The 24,304-nt window shown below is 41.4% G+C and overlaps 2 protein-coding genes across 4 annotated transcripts in view; one reads left to right on the top strand and one right to left on the bottom strand.

Moving 5' to 3' along the window:
* Window positions 1-12,771, top strand: part of GAS2 (growth arrest specific 2) — a 90,206-nt gene extending 77,435 nt beyond the window's left edge. For all 3 annotated transcript variants that reach the window (XM_057414392.1, XM_057414390.1, XM_057414391.1), the window contains exon 8: window positions 11,418-12,771. In XM_057414392.1, coding sequence (XP_057270375.1) covers window positions 11,418-11,636 — 219 coding nt within the window. In that variant the 3' untranslated portion in view covers window positions 11,637-12,771. The remainder of the gene's footprint in view (window positions 1-11,417) is intronic.
* A 5,464-nt stretch (window positions 12,772-18,235) lies between these two features.
* Window positions 18,236-23,120, bottom strand: SVIP (small VCP interacting protein). Its single transcript, XM_057414393.1, has 4 exons — window positions 22,964-23,120; window positions 21,717-21,767; window positions 19,618-19,728; window positions 18,236-18,426 (listed from the first exon to the last, which is right to left on the bottom strand). The coding sequence occupies exons 1-4, from the start codon at window positions 23,024-23,026 to the stop codon at window positions 18,412-18,414; spliced, it is 240 nt and encodes a 79-aa protein (XP_057270376.1). The 5' UTR covers window positions 23,027-23,120; the 3' UTR covers window positions 18,236-18,411.
* Window positions 23,121-24,304: the final 1,184 nt, after the last annotated feature.

Raw genomic sequence — 24,304 nt, 5'->3', positions numbered from 1 at the left:
TTTGGGGTTTGTGGTTTGGGTTTTTTCCTCCACAGTGTAATGACTTTGGACTTAAAACATTAAACTGAAATACTAACAGCCAACTCAAGGACATTGCCGTTTCTGTCTCAACTGAAATTAATTTTGGATGTTGGGTACATAAAAAATATCTTAAATACACAATTTTAAAAGTTATGGGTCACATTTTTTACCAATAAGAGACCTGGTAGCATCTTTATTTTAATAGGAGGCAAAAAAATAGGGGCCTACAATCACTTTTGAGGCAAATCTGACAAAGATCACAACTGCAGGGAAGTTCTTGCTGGGTCTGCTGTACTGGTATCCCTGAGGATACGCATGCACAATGAAGGAACCACATTAAATATTTTAAATCCAGCTTCTGTATTAATCTTGCATGCACTGGGAAGAAGCTGTTTGAAGCAGTTTGGAACATTGAAAAGAAAGAATCTAGGCAGAGTTAGGGAAACATAGACATTGCTGCAGTTGGGTGCGTGTGACGTTAAGTCAAGTGGGGCCAGACGTACGTGTCTGTGTCACACATGCACATCACTTCCATTGGCATGCAGTGAGAAGAATTTTGTAGATAAAGGTGGGTTGTTTTTTTTAGTCTGGTTGCAGGCAATAGTTTCTCTTGACTGTTTAGAGGCTGTTATTCAGGGAACTAGGAGAGACAGAATGAGCCTTGGGAAAATAGCTGGAAAACAGATGGCACTTTAGGGTTCAAAAGAACATTTTCATGTACTTCGGCAATGCTCTAACACAAGCGTGTTTGCGTGCAGCCCACACACATTTGCATGGTGAAACCCAAGATTTGCTGAATTCAGTGGCAAAATTTAAACAGGTGATCGCTCTGTGCATTAATGCACTCTTAAAGGAATGTAAATTAGGAGAATCTTAAAAGTCCAGGTAAAATTAATTCCTTTTGTACTTAGGGTTCTGTTTTAAATTTGTGTATTTTTTATAAGGAAAACTTTTTTTGTTCTAAATTTCTCATTAGATTTTCTCTAACTTACTGTTAGTATCTCACTGCTCCAGTTTTTTTAGAGTTTTTAAGTTTTTAAGAGACACTTTCCAAGGCTCCAAATACTATTTTGGCAGCCTCATGCTTACATTTTTTAAATGTTTCTTTTTCTGAAAGACAGTCTTCCTGTCCCCCCATTATTTGGTGTTAGCACATGTGGTTTTCTATGTCTTCAGTGCCAGTTTGTGCTTTCACTTCAAACTCATGATCTCCGATATCTTTTTCTATATTTAATGTTTGCCGTATCATCTCTCCTGCCGGGTGTTGCATAAAATATTTCTTCTGAGTCAGTGCTGTAACTAGAAGCAATTTGATTTCTTTTTAAGATCCCACACTTCAGTTGATAGAGAATAGGTGGTCTTTGTGGCTGGCCCACACAGACATGGCTGGAGGGGAAGTAACAAGTAAGTGTCACCCTTACTGCTCTCAAAACTAATCGGGCACAGAATCGCATCCAGAGCGCTTGGAAATGCGTTGTCCCTTTACCTACAAAGGCAGTTCTGAACATGATTCCCACATCGAATTGATTTTCCTTGACACTGTTTCTCCTTGTCCAAGAAATAAAAGCCTCCGCTTGTCAGGAATTCACTTGTCCCTTATTGAATCAACAAGCGTGTTTACTTCTGCCTGCATCTGAGTCATTTCTCACACGCAGTGCTCGCCTACACAGGATGCTTTTTTCAGACAGCAACCAAGGTCTAGTGTTAAATAGACACCAAATGTGTACTGTGCCCAAATTCTATCAAATTGTGTCAGACAGAAACTAAAAGTAAGATTTGAGGGAAAGTTTAACCGAGGGTGGGAATCCCAAATATTCAAACTCTCATGTTATTTCTATCAGGACACATACAAAGATGCATCTTTATTTCAATTAGTTAGGCAGGGGCATTTTGAATAATTATTTTAATGTCTGCTACGTTCTGAAAGTAGAAATGAAGACTTCAGTTTCATTAACTGCAACATTTGTGATAAGGAGAATTCTTTAATTTGACCTTCTCCAGTGCTTTCCCTCTGTAAAAATGTTTTGGGTTTTTTGCAACTTTGCCTTTTCCTTACCTCCAGGGGTCAATAGGCTGCTCTCTATAAGGTGTCTGTGCCATGCCAGATTTACATGGCTGTGATTTCACCCTCTAAGCCAATTCTGGGCTTCTTGAGGTATATGAAAAGTGACTAAGCTCCCAGGCATTAGTGTTTCATGCCACTTTACCAAGCATATTCACTATTCATATTTCTTACCAAGAAGAAATAGAGGGAGGAGGTTGCATTTTTGCAGTGTGAAAGGAAAAATTTTCAGCTCTCTCACTTGATTATTTCTCTTGCAGAAGATGTTATTTCATGGGTTCTGAGTATCTTTAATGGTAGAATGACTGAGGAAATGCTACTTCTCAAGCTGGGACCTCTGCACTGATCTACTGGTTGTTCTTCAATGCCTCATGAGATCTTTCATTCACTTTGCTGTTAGAGTAGACCTTTCTTCTTTCCTAACCCATTCCTGCAGAATACTGAGTTCCCCTGACACCACCTTCCGTATGTATCTTTGTATGTATCCCAGGTGCTCATGTCCAGTATTGTGTGCAGTTCTCTTGATCATTGCTCATTGCCTACCATCTCTTCAGATGACTGGGTGTCAGCTAAAAATCATCTCTATGCTAGATCCCATAATTTACTGGGGCAGTGTTGTCAGCTGCTCTTCAGTTTGTCCTTCCAATAGTTTCACTAATTACTGTTGGTTGCCCTGAGATCTCCTTCTCCATCCTTCAATATTCATGTCTCACATCAGTTCAGGGTTTCATTGTGCTGCTTGATTCTTGCTTACTGCTAGATGCCTGCTGAAAAGAAACTTACTTTGCCCTGGCTTTTAAGAGATGTTTTCTCTGACATTTCAGTGGGTGTCTCTGGGTTACTCATTCCCACATCCTGGGACACACAGTTTCCTACTCTTCCATTCTGTCACCACTCTGTTGTTACCATATTTCTGGTAAATCCACAATTGATGATCTTCGTTGTTACCACTGTATGGATGCTGGATTAGGTATGCAAGAGCATTGTTTTCAGCAGTTGCTGTTGCTCTTTTTGGGAGGCTGTGTACTCATCTAGTATGATCTTCTGCTGAAATATCATGTGGGAAAATTCTGGCACGTCATGCTGGTACTGGTGTAAACATGCCCTTTGCCTGTTCTCTGACTGCTTTCACTGGAGGTCATGATCCTAGTTATCCTCTGTTATTTCCCTCATGTTGTATGAGGCTTTAGTCATCTACCATTCTATTCATTATGTTTTCTTAGACACCTGGTGTCTTCATGCTTAAATATACATTTCCTGGCTTCTTTCAGACTTTTATAATCTTTCAGAAGCTGTTTGTTGTACACCAGGATGTAACGAGAAGCCATCTCAGCTTTTCCATATATGTACCTCCACTAGGGAGAAGCTCTAGGAACAATTTATAAACTTCTTCGCCATGGTATTGGGTTTCTAACCTGATTACTTGTTAATTTGCTGAGCTGTGACTAGATCTAAATGAATGTTTGTTTTCGTTCCATACTGCTGTGATGCTTGGTGAAAAGGATTTGCCTTCTGTATAAACAGTAACAGAACAGCAGGATTTAGCTCTGTGTAAAGGTGAAAGGCAGAGACTTGAGATACTTGTCCCTGGACTTTAAAGGATTTTACTAGTTCTGCTTGGCTTCCTGCTAGGGAGAATTTACAGTTATGCATGAATGATATGCCACTTACGCAGTGTTAGAGCATTTTAGTTTGCTTCAGCAGGTGACCAGGTGATACAGGTCATACCAACAAGGTATGTTAATACCTTCATTTTTTCATGGAAAGGAGTGTTTTTGCAAGTGGAAACAGTTGCCAAATGGACAGCTGATGAAGGGACAGTAGTATCAGTCTAGAAAAAGGAGAAATCAGCATGCAGTCAAAATGACTAACTGATCAATTAAAGATTAGTTGGGTGAAAGCAGTTCACTTCCTATTCTAAATAGAGAGAGTTCTCCACAGTGAGATTTAGTGACATAAAAAAGTTGATGTTCTTATGCATCTTTTCATAGAAAGATGTGTGAGATGAAAAGGAGAATGAGAAAGAAAGCAGCTTCGTAAGGAGCGGATTTCATTAACAAAAGATGTGGTGGATATGGTTTTAAAGCCTTTATTCGTGGGTCTTTTTAAGGAAAAGATTAAAAAAATACTTATTTATCAAGTTCAAATTTCATAAAAACAGGACCCAAACCACATTTTTTAAGAACTGAATAAAGTCCCATTGACTTCAGTAGGAGCTGGATCCAGTCACTTGCTGAAAATGTGTAACTGATCTCATTCAGTTTTATTACATTTCATTATGTTTTCTCTTGGACCTTTTGATGCATATGTCAGTTAATCTGCTAGAAGACCAGAAGTTAACTTGCATCCCTCACATGGATCATTTTAATATCAGTTTAAGTCTTTTGAAGCTTACAAACATTATGCTGTAAGTATTGTTAGTGAGCCGCCTTCTTTGGTGGCAAAGTAATAACGCTTGATCATGTTTCAAACAAACACATCACCCTTCACCACTAAAAGATTGCTATTTTCATGCTGATGCAAAACAACCTTAAGAAGTTAAATTCTGTTATCACGGAAAACCCTGTGAGCAAGTGAGGATCCGTAAATAGACATGAAGTCTGCTTGCTCTTTTGAACTCAAACTGTGAAAAAATGACACCATGAATTATAGGAGGCTTCTGATTGATATTTAGTGTAAGGCCTGGTCTGTATATGCTTTGAAGGATCTACTGGTGTGTGTGCCTGGGTGGCTGCCTCACCTAGAAAATCTATGAGGCTTCAGTGTATCAGCTTTTTTTTGTATCACCTATTTAAGTCAAAACTTCTTTCAGTTCCCCCCAGCCTGTATGTCAGTCAATAGATATGGAGAATGTAGGTGTGGTGGTGTTGCTGAAGACATTGGGAACTTTATTAGCTTCTACATGAAAATTGAGCTCCTTTTTCAGTGAGAAATACCACTTGACACACAGCTTTAAATGTTATTCTGCCCCAAAATGGAGATTTAGGGAGTCTGCAAGTGCTTCCATTCAGGTTTATTTCCCACCATTGATGTTTACTATAAAATAGGAATGTTTGCATTTGATTTGTTTTGGGAATATGTTCTTGAACAAATGATGCTTATAAATAATTTGCAAAGTATCATTCCATCCCATTCTTTGTTACATAACATAGTGTAAGAGGTTAGTTTGGTAAAATCAGTAGATACCTGTTAATATATTTGATACAACCTAAGCTATAATGTTAAAATAAATTTAACATTCAGAAAGCCTGTTAATTATGAAGACCAGCTTTAGCACTAGAAATATTGTGACAAGCAGTTAGCGTACACTCTTGACATCTGTTTTTTGAGCTGAGCTTTTTTACAGTGCTTTTTCCAGCTAAGTGAGATTCATGTAGTGTGATTTACTACATATAAATCTCTGAAAACGAGAGGGAGATGTTAATCCAGCAAGCTGTCTATTTTCCATGTCATTATCATGGTGTATGCAGAGAGGGGAAGTGCAGGCTCCTTTATTGGGGTTTCAGAACAACAACAGAGAAACTTGGAGGAGGTCCCAAAACAAATCCATATGTAATGACTGGAGTTATGCAAGTTGCATCATTTGGAACTTTTAAAACTAGTAGATGTAATTCAAAACAGTTTTGTATAATCCTGTATCAAGAAGGGGGCTAGGCAAAATGTGATTTAATGAGGGATGACAGGGAAAAATGAAGAGTGCGTTTTTCCTGGTTTTCAGGTGGGGAAAGATTTTTTTTCTTAATACAGTTGGATCGTAGGATAATTGAGGTTGGAAGGGACTATATATTGTTGCCTGCCAAAATACACATTAGTATACTTTAAGTGGATTACTTCAGTGTGGATGAATAATTAATAATTGGAATTGGCTGCATAATTCGTGCTCTTTCTGATTTGCAGAGTTGAGATTTGAGTTCCTTAGATGTGCACTTAGGCACATAAGTGAGTTCTTGAAAGCCTAAAATAAGCTTATATTAGACTCAAACTTTAAGAAGACAACTTACACAAATTCAATGGCAAAATGAGAACAAAAGCCAAGAAAAAGAAAAGTTGGAGGGAAGCTTTCTAGCTTTCCAGCTGGAAGCTGCTTTTCTTCCATATCCTCTTGGGAATTGCTTCCATGTTCCCTTGTGTCCATAACAGTATGTAGCAGTAGTAATGCCTTTTATAATAGATATCACACGGTGGCTGTAAACTTTTTAAAGTGGGGATGCATCTGAATCTAAGCTGACTGATGTTCAGATCCGATGGTGCTGCAGGATTTTGCTATAGATTTTACAATGAACTTTAGGGATGAAATTGCATAATCTCTGGTAATGAGGTATTTTTACATATTTAATTGTGGCTTGCAGCAATTGATCAGGGGACTGTGACACATTCTTGATGGTATTTCAGGTCACTGAATTCTCAGGTAAGTAGAAAAACTCCCTTTGGCAATAGTTACCTACAAGTTTCTGAAAATACACTTCCCTATTTGAAGGTATTTAGAAGACTTGCTGTAAATACCTACTACCACCCGCTACTGCCTTTACTGCATGGGCATTTATTGTAAATTAGTAAAGTGTCAATATGATAATAGTAATGATTATGGAAATGCAATGTTGCTAAACATCGCTATTCAGTCATGCTAATCCATGCTCCCAAGGGCAGCCCTGTGGCTCTTCTTTTGCCCAAGGCCCTTGCACTTGCTCATGCCAGGTCTCCTCAAAACCTCCACGGACCACATAGAATCCCAGCTCCAGCCTCCTGCTGGCTACGCCCTGAAGAATAATTTTTCATTACTTGGCAATACCACAATCTAGATATAGGCCCAGAGACTCACCGGGGAAGGCTGACTGCCCAGATCTGGGTCTTGTTCCTGATTGAGCTTTGTACCTCGCTATCACCTTGTTTTTTGCTAAGAATGGTTAGTGAAGATTCCTAAATAGCATCAGCCTGGGTTGCAGTAAGATTGTAGAGAAGCCATGTCTGAGTGTGCTCTGTGTGTGTTTGCATTCACTTCAGAACTTGAAAAGCATGCAGCGATGGTGGTGAGGCCTTCCAACTTGCTATGGGTAGTGGTCTGGCACAGTGATGTGCTAAGTCTTAACAACATTGGAATTTCCTTAGTGTTGGCCTGAAATACCTTGGGTCAGGATGAAAATATATTGATCTAGAAGCCTGCTTCATAATGTAGTTCTGAACACCTCCCAAAGAAGGCCCCTTAAATGCTCAGATATGAGAAACAAGGGTTATATCTGCTGCTGCTGCTGAGTCTAAGTGGTTCGTGTTCAGCAAAAGTTAATTGAAGAGATTCAGTTCTTCTCTTTCCCAGTCTCATTAATGTTACACTTTGGGAGTGCAACAATTTCTTTGCACAGCCACTGGTGTGATGCACTGTGTTAGTTGGCCAAACACCTTTGGATTTTATAGTCAATATTCTCTCAGTATGTAGCCTACATTGTTTCTGAAATTGGCTTAAAATCACACCAACTAGCTTCAGGCTGTGATTCGCTTTAGGTTGCTGCATTTGGCTTCCAGACCCCAGCCCAAGTTCCTTTTGAGTTAGTAGGATTCTTTCCGTTGACTTTTGCAGTACTTGGATCAAATCCACAGTGTGTAATTTCTCCTCTTGCTTCCCCTTCCCTCCCTGAAATGCTCTTGAAGAAAATTATAATATAATCTGAAGAATCACAATAACAATATTGGGACAGATTTTCAGTTCCCATAAGACAGAATAGATTTTTTTCAAGTCAGTAAAATTGTGTTCATTTACATGAGCTTAATATCTTCACATACAGCCTAATATCGCTTTAATAAGCCATAAAGCTCTCAAAACTTATGTGAAAACCAGAACTGTTCAGACTATATTTCACATTGATGCCAAAGTGCTATGCAATGACAGCTTAGTTCACCTAACTTCTATTGTCTATTTTTTGTATTATTTCTTGATACAGCCTTAAAGCATGCAAAACAATCTAAAATTTCTCCCTCTGCAATTCTATTGTCTGGTCATCTGGTTTCTTGTATGTTTGCTTCACCATGGGTTCAACTGAAACACAGATTCTAGACAGAACAGCTTTAGTGACAGCCCTGCTTTGACACAACTAAAAATATTGTGAGTGAGGCACTGGCACAGGTTGCCCAGAGAAGCTGTGGCTGCCCCATCCCTGGCAGTGTTCAAGGCCAGGTTGGACGGGGCTTGAAGCAACCTGGCCCAGTGGAAGGTGTCCCTGCCCATGGCAGGGGGTTGGAACTGTGTGAGCTTTAAGGCTCCTACCAACCCAAACCAGTCTGGGAGTCTGATTTACAGCAAGCCTAAACATATGTTGGATTTTATTTCACAGAAAGGGTTTTCTCAATTTCAATTGGCTGGATAGCAGTGTGAAAATACACACGTGGCATGAATTTATTTACATTGATAACTGAATAATTACATTGTTATTGTAGAATCCAACTTCTTTCTCAGAGATCTCATGCAATGGAAAAACTGAATTGGGTGGATCATAAAATCTCAAAAGTTTCATCTTCTGCTGAAGTGTGTTGGGGAAGAAAGTGCTTTTTCAGTTAGAAAGTAGAGAAAGTTGTTTTATTTTATTTTCTTTTTTTTGTTTTACCCCTGGTGAGAAATCCTTTCTACATCTGTGAACCTGGAGCTATTCTGAAGCTAGCAGAATTACTCTGGATTTGTGCTGGTGTCACTAAGGTCAAAATATGGCCATAGGAGTAAAATGGTACTTTTGTGGCACAGCACAGCATGAACAACAACTATATTTAGGATGCAGAAAACCCCAATCTCTATAGACAATGAGCATTCAGTTGATTTTATAATAGTATAATAATACAAAAATAAAGAAAAAAAAAAGGGGGGGGGGGGGGGGGGGGGGGGGGGGGGGGGGGACAGAAGATGTACATTCAGCCTGAGCATCAGGAAATAACATACCAGTGGTAGATTTTATTTGTCTGCACAGTAGTCCCTAAGGGAAATGGAACCAAATATGCTTTCTGCTAACTTTCCATTCCCAACTCTTAATCAAAAGTACAGATTCTAACTGCTCTTGGAACGTGAACCCCCGTGACAATATGTGGAAGCTGAAATTCAGCAACAGTTAACTCCTTCCTGCAGCAGTCTCACTTGTAGTGGAACCGATGGGCTTAAAATGTTTTAACATAAGTTTTTGGGGTGTTTCTCAAATGCTTTTCTAGGCATTCTATGACGGGAAAGTCACTAAATAAAATTCTGTAGACTGTTGTCTAGGCTGAGGCACTGTTTGAACTGCAATTTTCAAACTTGATGTAAAAAACATTCGCTTCTTTCATGATACATTGTCCAGACTAAAGACATGAGTCAGTTCTCATTTTGCTAAAAGCTGATCATACCACTGTCAGTTCAAAGTGAAGTCTGGGCACTAAAATACAAAGTTTGAGATGAAAAAGTGTGGTTTGTGAAGATGTGAGGCTTATTCTGCTCTCATACCCATATAAACCAAGAGGAAAACCTCGTGTGTGTATAGCTATTGCAGAAGTTAATGCTCCTGCAACTGAGAGCAACAGCACAGACAGTCTTAGTAGCTAACACATGTTAATTAAACTAAGAGTACTTGAATGTGTTCTCACAGGGATAGATCAGAAGTAACTATTTTTCAGTATCTCTAAAGCTGAATTGACTTCCCGCTGTGCTTCACACAAAAGACAAAATGCAGAAACAAGTATTTCCTTGCACTCTCATGTTTTAAATGAGAACTGTCAAACCAGATTACACCTGCAGCCGCTTATTTGAATAAAGAGTTTGATTCCTTATAAACTTGTCCTGGTCTAGTAGCTTTGACCAACCTGGTCTAGTGGAAGGTGTCCCTGCCCATGGCATGGGGTTGGAACTTAATGAGCTTTAAGGTCCCTTCCAACACAAACCATTCTCTGATTTTCAAACTTCAGAAAGTTGTACAGCTTTCCATGCTTTCTTCATTCCAGATGAATCTGTCTCCTCAGGTAACAGAAGTCGAACAATGCAATTTTAGGCTGAGGTGGGGTGTTTGTTGGTTGGGTTGGCTTTTTTAAAGAGTTCGGTTTTGCCTTTTATTATCATCTGTGATTTTGTTGGTTGGGAATTGATCTTGTTTTGTTCTCTGTGCTATGTGTTCTCATCTAAAATACGTTGTGTTGCAAAAGGCTTATGTGCCATGTAAGTCTCAATTACAAATACTGTCAGCCCACAAGGGAGGTTTGAATGTGTAGAAGATACACAGCACAGCCATAAATCCAAACATCATTACAAGCTGTCTGGCTGGATTTAAACCACGACAAGACTCCATTAAACATCTTATAAGCTGCCTTTTACATGGCCAATTCTTAATTTCTGGCACTACAGCTAAATTATGTTGAGCATTTCATGGGATGTACTAATGAAAGCATTTTTCAAAGCGTGATTTAGGATGTGGCTTCTATAGAATATGCTGCTTTATGATACTGCACTGGTATTTATTTGATTGTTCTGCATGGAGAACTGGAGGAGATAAATTAATGGAATTGCCAGCTGAAGTCTCAGCTGCTGCTGACATGGGAGAATAGATAGGTGCCTAATTTGGCAGTCAGATCCCCCTCTCCACCTGAAATTCCTTTGTAGGTCAAGCCCCAGGGTTTCTGGTATAAAGTCAGTGAACGTAAGCAGTCCTGAGCTGTCCCACTAATAAAAAGCCTGGGGACTTCTCTTGTATTTTCTTTCACAACTCAGCATAAATTCAGGTATCTGCAAACAGTTCCAGATGTCTTCTTTCTAATGTCTCTCATTAGACTGATTTAATTACAACATCAGACTATTTTAGGTAGAATTTATGTCAATTATTAAACTAAATGGTACTTCATTCTCTTCAATAAATTTTTTGGTATTTTAGGAGACTGTTTTAGTGGTTTGCCCTTCACTGCTCCTTTTATATAGCTCCCTAGCCTAGAAAGAAAGCCAGTTTCAAGACATATAAAATGGCATCTTTATGAACATATTTTCCAAAAATTAATCTGAAAATCATTCATATTCCCTAACGTGTTTATCCTAAACACATGAAGACCAGGATCATTGGGTGCTGCAGGACTAGGAGAACATGTAGCATTGCTTCCATACAATATGAGAATCTTTAAATACTACCTCATTTTCTTTTTTTAATTGACTTATTCAATTCAAATAAAAACTATTCTACTGTTTCTTTTCCTTCTGTTATAAAGCAGACTACTAACGCATTTCTGTGGCTTTTAATTGAAGCAAACACAGCTTTTACAGTAAAAAAAAAAAAGTGATTTCCCAGTGAGCGAATCTCTCTAAAGAGTTTGTGTTTGGTTTTCTTTTCCCCTGTATATGCAATTTCAGATGCTGCACAACAAACACGTGATGGTTCGTGTTGGAGGAGGATGGGAAACTTTTGCAGGTTACTTACTGAAGCATGACCCATGCCGAATGCTGCAGATCTCCCGAGTGGATGGGAAAACTTCTCCAATCCAGAGCAAGTCTCCAACCCTCAGGGACACGAATCCAGACAATTACCTGGTGGTTTCTGCCCATTACAAAACCAAGAAGGAGATTAAGTGAAATAAGCTCCTCATGTGATTGGGACGCTATGTACGTAGGTCCAAATTATTTTCTCAAGTGTAGTAAATTTAGTTTATGCTTTAAAAGGACTTCAGAAAATTTAAGGCAGACTGGAAATGGCAACCCATTTTGAAGATCTTTGAACTGTAGAACTATTTATTTCTAGTACTGTATCTTTTATAGCAAATTACCCTTGATAGGCTAATTACTACAGTCAGATAAGAAATAGACATATATTTTTAGCCAAATTATTACTCTTTTAATATGTGAACGTATTCTTAGAGTTACATAAAGGAGTGGATCCTGTTAATGGAAGAAAATACACAATACATTATATTTGTATGAAAATTGTATTACATTGAATCCTTGACTGTTAGATTAGTTGAAAAATAGATATGCAGGTGGAAAATGAACAATTGTTGAAATTATTTGGTAATGCCTCTTGAAATGAAAGAAAAATTGGCTATTTTTATGGTTTGCAAGATTTTCTTAACCAGTAGAATACAAAGATTTATTGCATGCCAAACGACTTCCCAAAGTGATTACTTTAAAAAAGAAAGCTCAAAAAAAAAAACCCCAACAACCCCACACCTCTACTCTTTAAAGCTAAAGACAATGCTGAATGTTATTTCTGTTTGTATATCCTTCCTGTTCCTTCCAGCATTGTCTGATATAGAAGCATGGGGAAGCTGAGAGGTTGCCCCTTCCTCTGGCAGACAATAGAGGTGTTAGTCGTGCTCACGGGGTGACGTTCTGCAGCCCCTGAAGGGAAGCAGTGCTGCAGGGAAGAGCTGCAGAAGATTCTGGTCCCTCTGGAGTCCCAGATTTGAGCTTTCCTTTCCCCTTATCTTTTAATGTTGTTGGTCTTGCCAAATGTGAAATACTCATTGCCCTGTCAGTGGAGTGATTCACGTTCTTGTAAATCATTTGCACACCTCAAAAATAGTTAAAGGCATACAGGGGCTTAGTTCATTATTTTGGCTACTTTTCTATGTTTATATTCGGTAATTTATGTGCCTTGCAACGTCCTAGAAAAATCATTTTATAGGATTATTTCACTGACTGTATAAATTTTAGCAGAACTCAGTTGTTTCATTACAAATGAAATAAATTTTTTTTAAATACTCCTACGTTTTGGAAGCCTCATTTGTCATTTGTAATCTGTGTTCCTGTGCTTTGCTGCTGCTGCCTGAATGCCTATGATACACAGCACTGCTCACTAACCAAATAATGAGCTACCCAGTGTACAAGGCAAGCATTCATTTACTACAGATAGCACAGAAATACTGGATGTTACTGAAATTTAATTTTCGTTTGCAGGGAGAGAAAAAAATCAATAGCATTCTTGAGAAAATTTTATCAGTGCCAGCTATTTTTCTGTATGTTTTGATGTTCAAAACAGCCTCATGCTCTGCTCCCATGGTCTGTAAAATTAACAGCAAAATATCTGCTGGCTAGACATGATCAAGACCGCCTTCTTTCATGTTCCACGACTTGTATCCTATATCTCACTTGTGGAACCACTATACCTAAAAATATCTGCTCAATACCAGCAGTTCACAATGGTGTGGTTCACCCTACTAAGCAACAACACATCATTTGACCTGTGCTTTTAGGAGGAAAAATTGCAGCCTTTTTATTTAATTTTGAGATGGTTTATAGGAAGGTCAAACATCTACTCAAGCAGTAAATCCTTTGAAAAGCCACAAGAATACCCAGTTCTGATGGAACCAATGGATGTATCCACTAGGGAAGTAGAGAAGAAACCATAAGCAACATGTGAAAAATCCAACACGGCTGAAAAAAACCCTCATGATGTGAAATCTGTGCACTGAGATTTGTTTCCAAATGGAGAAGGAAAAACTACCACTTCTGAAAGGATCCGGTGTTTATTTGAAATGTTACTTTTTTCAAACAGAAATAGTTGCATTTCTATTATTCAACATGAAGTTGGCATTACTGTCATTTTTTTTTCTGTAAAATGTTTGAAGGTTTTTACTTGTTAATAAATCAAGAGCAGGTCATTATTTAAGTCTTCTTAGATTTGCTTTAATATTATACTTCAACAAATAATCCTGGTAAATCCAAATGAAGATTTTAAGTTAATTATGAACTGATTTATGTACTTGCACTGGAGCTATCCAAATAATCTTTTTTTGATTCAGTGTATTGAAGCACCATAAAAAGAAAAATCGTATTAGAACACCTCCTGAACACTTCAACTTAGGTCCAGATGGGAGACTTATAAAGGACTTTTTAAAGTGCTGCCACTGCCCTTTATCTGGGTAAAACTTCCAGGTGCGACTTTAACTGCATTTAGTGCAGCTGGTGTAAGTGGAGGAGGAAATTAAAGCAGAAGCATCAAGAAAGGAAACAGGCAATTAAATGTGTCAGGCTAAGTACCTCTGGAGAAAGGGATTGGAAGTATGCTATTCAGATGGTTAAGTGTTATTAGCATGCTACATAGTATTTTCTTAATGTAATGGATTCTGTGGCAATGTAGGAGTTGGGATGTTTCTTAGTAGCCTAAGCCTCAGTTTACAAAGCTAAAGATTTTGTTAAGAAATCTGTCGAGGGTTTTTTTTTTACAAAGGCATATAGTGACAGGAGAAGGAGGAATGTCTTTTAACTGACAGAGGGGTGATTTACATGAGACATGAGGCGGAAGTTCTTCCCTTTGAGGGTGCTGAGGCACTGGCACAGGTTGCCCAGAGAAGCTGTGGCTGCCCCATCCCTGGCAGCATTCAAGGCCAGGTTGGATGGGGCTTGGAGCAATGTGGTTTAGTGGGAAGTGTCCCTGCCCTGTGGCAGGGGGTTGGAACTGGATGTCCCCCCCTGTGGCAGGGGGTTGGAACTGGATGAGCTTTGAGGTCACTTCCAACCCAAACTATTCTATGATTCTGTGTGCATCACAATCTTGCTCAGAGGCATGGCCCTTGTTGCAGTGCTGGGGCAGAACAGCCTTCATGTAGGAAGTATTTAGGCAGGAAATAACCCCACTGTTTGACCAGCTAGCTAAGATGGGTGGTACTTGAAGTTTCTATGCTAAAGTCTGTGATAGTGAGGTATCTGTGTAGATTTCTAGAAGGCTGAACTGAATTTCAGAGTTACCCCCAAGGATGGCCTGCAGCTCTTCTCTTGTCCCCCTGAGTGAGAGAGGGTCTGGTGGGGCTGTGGAACAGTCTCTTGATAAAAGAGCAGGAGGTGAGATACTGAAATGCTGAACTAGGCATGGAAGATTGTAGAGAGGAGTGCTCTGTAGTGGTTTGAGCTCACTGTTGCAGTGTAACTTGACTGGATTTGAGTTTTGAGGAGGCTGAAAGTCATCAAAAGTCGAGTTATGAGCTGCAGCAAATACTCTTAAAACTCTCATTGGGTCATACAACCAAGCCATACACACATACATCGGGTCATACACCACTAACCTTGTAACTGTGCTGAAGCCCCACGTGGTTGGGCTCTGTAAGATCACTTACAGAAACTATTAGTCTTGTAGAATGTCAGAAAAGTATCACCATGCTGGAAGCAATTCAGAATTAGGTTGGAAATGTAACATTGGTAATTGCTCGTTAAAGGAGGTACTTTCTGTCACCTTGCTCTTCATGGATTACCTGGAGTTTTTCTACCAAGCAGGATTATTTACTTAACTGATTAATGATAGGGTTTTTATCTTTCTGATAGCGGAATTGTTTCTTCCTTTGTGTTACTGCCCTTTTTCCAACAGTGATTTAGAGATGCTACCTGTAATCAATGGAAGCTGTTCAAGGGCTGCTGGTGGGGAGGAGTGAAGTAAGGAGGCGTCAATAGGTGGTATAGCCACACACATATATAGCTCTATATTGTACAGACTATATAATATAGATTGTCTTAAAATGAATTCATTACATGCATTTTAGATCAGAGAGACGAGCTGTTTGTAGAAGCAGCTGCTGGAGGTATGGAAAGGGCTGGCTTTTGTCGGGCTTGTGTTCCGTGCTGCCTCACTGGCTACTGCTGTGTGGTACCTGACAGAGGAGGCAGAGCACTTATTATTTGCTCTGTCTGCTTCTCTTCCTTTCTTGGCCTGTGCTATGTTTAGAATCCAGAGTCAGGTGAATGAGACACATGGGATGATGTGAATGTTTATGGGGCTGCAGAAGGCTACTGCCCCTGTGGATATGCAGCTCCTGGGTCCTCCCAAACCTCAGGAAGTTGTGCCCCAAACACTCTTCCCGGCATTATTTGTGTGTTTTAACAACAGGCTGTAGCAGATGGCTTCATTTTCTGTTACTGCAACAAAGATGCTACTATTGCAGTCACCGAGTCAGCCCTTTCATTTTGGCTTGCAAGCACTGGCCTCTGCCTTCCAGTTGTTCAAGTGAGCTGCAAGACAGTGCTTTCAGAAGGTAGAGAGAAAAAAGGTAGTTGTACTGCTGTAAAGCAAACAAAATGCCAACTGCCTTCATAATCTGTGTGACTGGATGTGTTTTGACAGCCTTAAAGGTGAAGTAAACCTCCCTGACTGGGGGAAGTAAGGACAAAATTCTTACTGTGTTTCATATTAGTGCAGTGCTAACGGTAAGAAAGAGAGGGGAGGCATCTGCTCCTACAAGGACAAAGCAGCTCTCATCTACACAGCTCTCTGCTTTACCATTTAATGGTACACTTCAGGTACTCATTAGGCGTATTTAACTGAACTGCAGTATTTTCTGCATTAGTTCTCAACTGAAAATATTAGAAAAAAACCCAAACCCTTAAACCATCAAGAGGTGTTTCTATTTACCCCAAGAATTTCCCAGATTCAGTTCAGACCAGTCATGTGAGCAGTGAGATGGGTACGGCATAGAAACATCTTCACGAACAGCTTTATCAAGCAGAGGTTTGTAATGTACAACTACATGCCCCAAAATCCTCTGACCTTCTTAGCTGTAGGAATACATCTGACATTGAGAGCAAGGACTCTTAAGAAGCACAGATGTATCTGGCTTTTACTTAGAAGGATGGAGAGATAAGAGCTGTTTTTTTTCTTCTGTGGTAATTCTGACTTACACAAATCACCTCTTAGGTCCGAGGTGGTTCAGACCTTCCCTAACCCTTGCAGAGAAGCTGGCAGGCAGGCCCAGTCAAGCTACTGTATCTGCAAATGGGTACTGAGCAGTGTGTGTGTTCAGCCAGGGCAGCAATCCTTTACTCGACCATAAAGCACCTCCACTGGTGACAGAACCCAACAGGCTTGCCTTAGGCTGATAAGCAAGGATATACAACTGCTTCTCATTGTGAACTCCTCCAGTTCTGACAGCATCAAAACACTAATGGGTGATGTTTTTAAGAATATATTTTATTATAATTCAATGCATGTTTTGTTAAGACTTAAAAACCCCAACTTGCTATGACCAGTTAATTGCCAGCAACCAAAAGGAAACCGAAGACATTGATCTGCCAAGGACACAGCTTCTTAGCCCAAACACCACTATGTTAATACTGAAAAGTCTCTCTTCTCAATTCTGAAGGCTAAGCCAGAAAACTCATTGTGTCAGGACTGCGCTCCTAAGACAGCATGAAACGCTACCGAGGGAGATAAAAGCAGAAATATTTAGTTCAAGGTGGGGTGGGGGAAGCCTCTATAACCTAAACTAGGACAGAAATGAGGCCAGTAAGATACTGAGGCCAAGCATTGTGCTCTCTGGGGAAAATGAAGTTAGATTCAAGTGTCAAACATGGTGCAACAAACCGCTCTATCAAAGCAGTGGCTTGAGGCTATTAGTTTGAAAGTCTGGTTTTAACACCAGGGTTTAGGGAGCAATAAATAATAAAAGACAGCTTCATGTTTGGGAAAGGAACCACAGACATTGCTGAAGACAGGGAAATAGTCACAGAGTTTTGGACACTTGGCAGATGTTACTGCACAATAACAAACCCACCTAGACAGGACAGAACACAAATCTGAGAAAATGAACCATCCAAGACGTGATGAAGTCCTTTGCCATTTGTTTTTCAAACTCCTGCGAGGTGCAGCATTGCTCTCTTGTGGTAATAAAAGAGAAAGACTAATAATACTATTAATGTAATGTTTAACTTCCAGCATTCACTATAAATATTTACAGTCTCAAAGGAAATGCACATCCAAAAACAATTATTAGGCTCATAATAGAACAGCTTTCTTCATGTAAGTACATAAGGTTTATAAAGGTTTCTATTTTTTTTAAGCTAGTGTCACAAAACACTTCTATTGGCAAGGGTCCACTGTGAATCTGCTTTCTGTTTTGAACAAGGCACTAAATCCCTAAGCAGTTCAAAAGTCATTAAGAAACTGAAGAGAAATGTCATTACCCACATATTCAAATATATATATTTATGGACAGCTTTCTACATGAGGACTTAGAAAACAGTTTGATGGGAGAGTTTGAAATAAGGGTCAATACCACCACATGGACACCTGAGATGTGCCTAAGCCAGTCACACAGACAGACACCCACTTGACCAGATAAGCATCCATGTACTGACTCACTACAGGTACACGGAGGCCACTTCCATGTGAATCCACCTCAGTCGTGTGACAGGGAAGCAATAAAACATGCACACAAAATAAACAAAAACTGGCGAAAACTTAGTGCTCAAAGTTAGTTTTTAAATTTCTTAGTGTGTTTCCACCCCTGCTCTCCCACAATGGCGAAGTACTGCTGAGTCTTCATATGCAAACAGCAAAAGCCACATGATGAGTAAGTGCCACTCAGCTGCAGAAACTGGCAAGTTATTGGCAGTAAACGTCAATCTTCTCTTTGCAAGTCATGCTTCTTTATCCAACCTGCCACTAGAGACAAAAACAACATAACACACCACAAGTTTTTATGAAGATAGGGGAAAGCAAGAAAAAAACCAAACCAAACTAACGAACCTCCCCAAAAAACCCAACCCAAACACAAAGTTGTCTAAATACAGTGAATTCCCATTCCAACACCTTTTATACCCAGCAAGTGAGGGATGTGTAACCCACCAGCACCAGGTTGTCTAAAATGCCCGCTGAGCCACATACAGCAGTGACAGTAAGAGGTGAAGGCTTATGAAACCTGTGTTTTGATAACCAGATGTACCTATTGCTTTGGAGACATTCTACAGGAATCTCGTTTCATAATGACAGGCTGAGAGAGCTGGCCTTGTTCAGCCTGGGGTAGAGAAGGCTCTGGGGAGACCTTTTAAGTCTTCAATACCTAAAAAGGGCCTACAGGAAATCTGGAAAGGGACTTTTTACAAGAGCAGGTAGTGACAGGACAAGGGGGAATAGCTTTAAACTGACAGAGGGAAGATTTAGGTTAGATAAACGAAGAAGTTCTTCCCTGCAAGGGTGGTGAGGCGCTGGCACAGGCTGTCCAGAGAAGCTGTGGCTGCTCCATTCCTGGCAGTGTTCAAGGTCAAGCTGGACAGGGCTTGGAACAACCTGGTCTAGTGGAAGCTGTCCCTGCCCATGGCAGGGGGTTGGAAGTGGATGAGCTTCAAGGTCCCTTCCAGCCCAAAACAGTCTGGGATTCTATTTCTAAATTAAATCTCTGCCTGGTCTGACAAAGTTTACATTAGAAAACTAGTAGTAACTGCAGTAAAGTTGGTCAGTGTCTATGCCAACACTGAATGCAGAGACAGACACAGGAAACCCAAAGACATTACCCTACTTGGTTCAAACATTTTCTGTAAACGGAGGGAAGTGAGACAATCACAGCTGGTACTGAAAAGAGACACTGAGTACAGGGCAAATCTATGAGAAGGTCCCCAGTGCTGAAAGTACAATGGAGAAACTGAGGAGGAAGAAATGGGGAGCTCTCTGCCATCCTTGCTGTCTTTGTGTCCCAGAAATGAAGCCTCACTAAGAACATTGTGAAAATGACCCATGCTTTCATTTCCCTTCCTCTTAGTTTTTCCTCGTTATTCAATCTTATGGACAGCAACAAAGCAGGACTTTCTCAGTGAAAATACAGACAGCTGCATCATGTTGTTTCTTCTTTAAACTTACTCTCAGTCCTCCTCCTCCAGAACCTGAAGCTGTCATTCTTTTTTCCATTTCTTCCTGTTTCTTTTTCTTTTGCTCTACAGAGTAAACGTTCTTAATACCTCGAGAGGAAGCCTGGAAGAGAACACGTTTGGGTAAGACCACTCAGCTATTTTTCTGTATAGAAACCAAACTGCAAGTCTTGGCAATAACTTTTTGTGAATTCTGGTTTGTGTGAAAAGACTGAAACATTAAGTAATGCTACTATTACCTAAATATAGACCTTTTAGGATGCTTCTTCACACTGTGAGCTCTTGGTCCTGCAGGTATCTGCGAGGGGTTTGTTTCATATTGTTATTACATCCAAGTGAACATATTTAATGCAGTTACATGTACCTGCTTTGCATACTAAGAAGCAGAACCAGAACCTCCCTTCCTAACAGTCCAATAAATCTTTAGTCTGTGGTTTTGTCAGTGTCAGGGCCTATTCTTGCCCTCAGAAACAGAACTAACTGGGAAGAGATGATGCAGGCAGACAGAACTTCCAAGGACTTTAGCTGTTTCATCATGTGGTCACTTATTCCATCTCTTTTTATCAAAAGGTTACCTTACCTAGAGATAGCATACAAATGATGGAAATCATGACAATATTCTATTCTAACAATAAGCAGAGGAAGTCACAAGCTCTGTACAGCTACTACTGAAAATGATGAGAACTTTACATGCAGGGGAGTTAGAAAAAACTTGTGTTGGTAGTGCTCAGGCTGTAAGAACTTCTAAACTGTGATCTGAGAAATAACCTGTGTGCCAGTCTACCCTTCAAACTTCACAGGATGTACGGACAGCAGTAAATACCTAGATGAGAAACCTTCTGTCAGCTGCCTACTTCACATCCCCCTGGTGATGGTCTGAAGAGGACCTTGACTATATGGCAGGAATATCAGAACTATGAACACTTAATGCTGTAAACACAGAAAAAAAGAAATATGTTCTAAAAACTGATTCCTTAGCTATGTTTTGGGTTATGTCACTATAGCTACACAAAAGATGTTATAATCTAACAGAGGAAAGTAGCAATCCTCTCGCCTGAAATTCAAGGCTGTGATGAGAAGCACAACTCTCAACAGGCTACTGAGGCAAGTCACTGAGCACCCTGGTGTGGTGGAAGGTGTCCCTGCCCATGGCACAGAGTTGGAACGAAATGAGATTTATGGCCCCTTCTAACCTAAACCATTCTGTGATTCTATGTAGTCTGACACAAAATCAAGGGGTTTTAGAGGACTCTGAAGCATCAATCAACTGTGGCTTGAATTATTGACCAAACTCCCTTAAAACAGGTCAACATGGTCCTCATCAATAATGGCTGATGTTTAATTCAATATGTAACGTCACTAACACTCATACAACATGTTCCTTTCTCTTGCTAGTTCAGCTGTGGTCTCAAACATACACTTTTTACTTACAACAGCTTTTGTGTGGTGTATGTTATAAACTTTTTGAGGGGTATGGAAAGGTATAAACAGGCTAGCTATTTTACATTCTGTTAGTATGCTTGCATCCTACCCTCTTCTAGCTTGCAAGGATATTGCAGTATTTAAAGCTTAACAATCTTAAAAAGACAGAAGAGTAAGTTAATACTTGTTCTCTTCTGGAATTATGAGCCCAACTGTTTCCACACTGATAAACTGAACTTGCAAGTGCCTATAGCCTGCATTTGTAAGTGAAGTACAAGTGCAGTACCACTTGAAATTGCTAGCACAACAATTGTTTGATGATTCCAGTTTGAAGTATTTCTCAATCTCTTGTTATCAAGTCATGGCGGGGAAAAAAACCCAAATGTTCAACTTGCTTTTCCAATTTTCAGGTTGTTTTCTTAACTACTCCCATCCAAACAAGCTCAGTTATCTTGCAATGGTCTCAGAGCACATACCAAGCTGTTAAACATGACTATAGAGATATGTAAAAATGGTATAAGGTAAAACATTAATGCTATGAAAATATTTAATGGCAATTCCCACAATCCAGGCACAATATCCAGTGCTTCCAGAGAGTACTGGCTATTTTCCCCATAAATCTGTTACCTTAAATATATTTTGAATAAATGGCACTTTATCAGACCTTACCTCCATCTGCCTCTTTTCAGCAGCTTCTGCTAGCTGTCTTCTTTTTATTTCCTAAATAAAAAGTGAAAGACAGTGAAATTCTCTTCCAGCACAGTCTGTACATTCTTTTGAAAGTCTCAGTTTTTTTAGAGGATGACTCAACTCTGCAATGCAAGCTGCCACAAAATGCCAACCTTAAGCCAATTAGCATCATCTTTCTCTGCATTGCCAGTCTGCAAGAACAAAGTGTTTCTAGTGACTCAGATGCTACAGGAGCAGCTGCTGACACAGCCACAGCAAACCGCCACCAAAAATCTGTATTCAGCTGTCAGTTTTACGCCTTCACTCTGAAAAATTCCAACTGAAAGGCACGCAGGGTGTGAAACGTCCTTTTGGAGTTTGAGCAGAGGAAAGCTCAATCCTCCAGCCTGAGTGGGCTCCTTTCCTTCTACCCCCACAAAACCTTCAGATAAAGGGGTACAGAAGCATGGGGATAGGTTCCTACTCGCCAGAAGAAATGCCATCCTACAAACCACAGAATCAAACGGGTTGGAAAAGACCTTTAAGATCATCAAGCCAAATCGTTCCCCAGCACTGCCGAGGCCACCACTAAACCATGGCACTGAGGGCCTCATCTACAAGGTTTGATAACACTTCCAGGGACGGTGACTCCACCACTGCCCTGGGCAGCCTGTTCCAATGCCTGAACACCCTCTGGGGAAGAATTTTTTCCTAATATCCAGTCTAAACCTCCCCTGGCACAGCTTAAGGCCGTTTCATCGTGTCCTACCACTTGTTACCTGGGAGCGGTGACCGACCCCGCCTCTCAGGTACACACAGAGAAGGTTAGTTAGAACCGAGCATCACTGTGCGCTAGATTTCACTGTTTCCAGTTAAAGAGAGGGTCACCATGGCCCCAGCCGTGGCTCGGACCCCCTCGACATGAAATCGCTGTCTCCAAACGAGGGCTCACGGGTGAGGCCTGAGGCAGCAGAGGACGGGTGCGCGTAGCCCCGTCCCAGACAGCTCTCCCATGACGGAAACCCGGCCACCCGCTCTACCCGGCACCCGCGCGGCCTTTTCGCTGCTTTGAGGCTTTCCGGCGAGCGCTGCCGGCGCAGCCACGCCCCTCCCTGCGGCCTGGCCGCCATATTAGCTAGGGCGGCCCAGGTTCCCCACCCCGCCCCAGCGGGGAGGGCCGCAGCTCGCCGCGTCAGTCCCCCTACCCAACACCCAGGCGGAGCGGGAGAACGTGCTCCCGCACTCACCGGATCGGGCGTCTCCACCACGTCCTTCACTGCGCCCCCCATGCAGGGCAGGCACAGCCCCATGGCGGGCCACACCGCCCGCACGACCCGCAATCGCTGCGGTGCCGGCGGACAGCGGAGAGGCGGTGGCGGGCCCGGCCCCGCCCGGCGCTGCTCTCCGGCAGGGCCCGCCCCGTCGTGGGGCCGGCGGCCGAGGGCGGCTTGGCCGGGCCCGGCCAGGAGGCCCGCGGGGGGGGGGTGGGGGTGGGCGAAAGAAACAGCGGTAGACCAGCGCTAGTTCTCCTTCCCCCAGGCATGAAACTAAATTAGATTCGTCCTATTTTAGGGCTAAAGGTCGATAGTTCTCGTTAACGTCCAGCTCGCTCCGGGAAGTTGGCTACAGGGCTCCATCCAACGGCGACCAGTCCTCCCGTTCCCCAAGCCGGTGCTGCCACCGAGCGGCGCAACCCGGCGGGTGGGAGCGGGGCTGCCGAGATCGGCGCTGTGGGGAGCCATGGGATGGTGTAGGTTGAAAAGGGCCTTAAATTCATCCAGTTCCAACCCAGGTTACGCCAGCCTGGCCTTGAACACTGCCGGGAATGGGGCAGCAACAGTTTGTTTGGGCAACCTGTGCCAGTGCCTCAGCAGCCTCGCAGGGAAGGTGCCAAAATCTCAATCTCCTGGCAGTTTAAAGCCCTTTGTCCTGTCACTACGTTCTTTTGTAAAAAGACACAAAAATTTTATAGAACTATAGAGTGGTTTGAGTTGGAAGGGACCTTAAAGCTCATCTAATTCCACCTCCCCCCGCCACAGCCTGGCACACCTTCCACTCTCCCTGTCTGAAGCTCTGACACAGGTCTGTTGGTGGTGGAGCTGCAGAGGTTCTTTTGCTGATTTGCCTGTAGCCAGACAAGCCCATGGGTGCTCTGGCACAGCCTAAGCTCGCAGCCCTTTCATTAGGAAGTGCTGGAAGCTCCTGCATGCACCGCTTGTCCTGGAGGACCAGCACACTCGCACGTAGAACATGAGGTCTGGCTGAGCAGGGACCTGTGTAGCCCATGCCTTACACTTCTCATCCAGCGGCTTTTGGCTTTTTTGACTTGCACAGTTTGACTTTGGAATGCTTTGCTATAGCTTACTGTCAGGAGCTGCTGTGCAACAATTGCTTCCCTTGCTGGCCTTCACTGGAAAACTCAGTAAATAGAGGAAAGCAAAAGTCTTTCCCTCTTTTCTGTCTCTTTCACTTAGAATTTTGCCACCTTCTCTTCTAGTTATTTATGCTAAACTCCAGCATTACCCTGTTCAGTATTTCCTGAATTTGCATGTTGGTGTATACACCCATGCCCAAGGATTACGTAGGAA

This window comes from Pezoporus wallicus, unplaced genomic scaffold (genome assembly GCF_028554395.1).
Source record: "Pezoporus wallicus isolate ANWC-B61680 ecotype Strahan unplaced genomic scaffold, APGP_CSIRO_Pwel_v1 contig_5967, whole genome shotgun sequence".
NCBI lineage: Eukaryota > Metazoa > Chordata > Aves > Psittaciformes > Psittacidae > Pezoporus > Pezoporus wallicus.
Note: the sequence above shows the minus strand (reverse complement) of the source record. Positions and strands in the feature narration are given on the sequence as shown.

Coding starts and splice junctions, on each gene's coding strand:
- SVIP (XM_057414393.1), bottom strand. CDS start 23,026: ATGGGGCTGTGCCTGCCCTGCATGGGGGGCGCAGTGAAGGACGTGGTG. Junction 21,768..22,963: donor TGGTGGAGACGCCCGATCCG/GTGAGTGCGGGA, acceptor CTTTTTATTTAG/GAAATAAAAAGAAGACAGCT. Junction 19,729..21,716: donor CTGAAAAGAGGCAGATGGAG/GTAAGGTCTGAT, acceptor GTTCTCTTCCAG/GCTTCCTCTCGAGGTATTAA.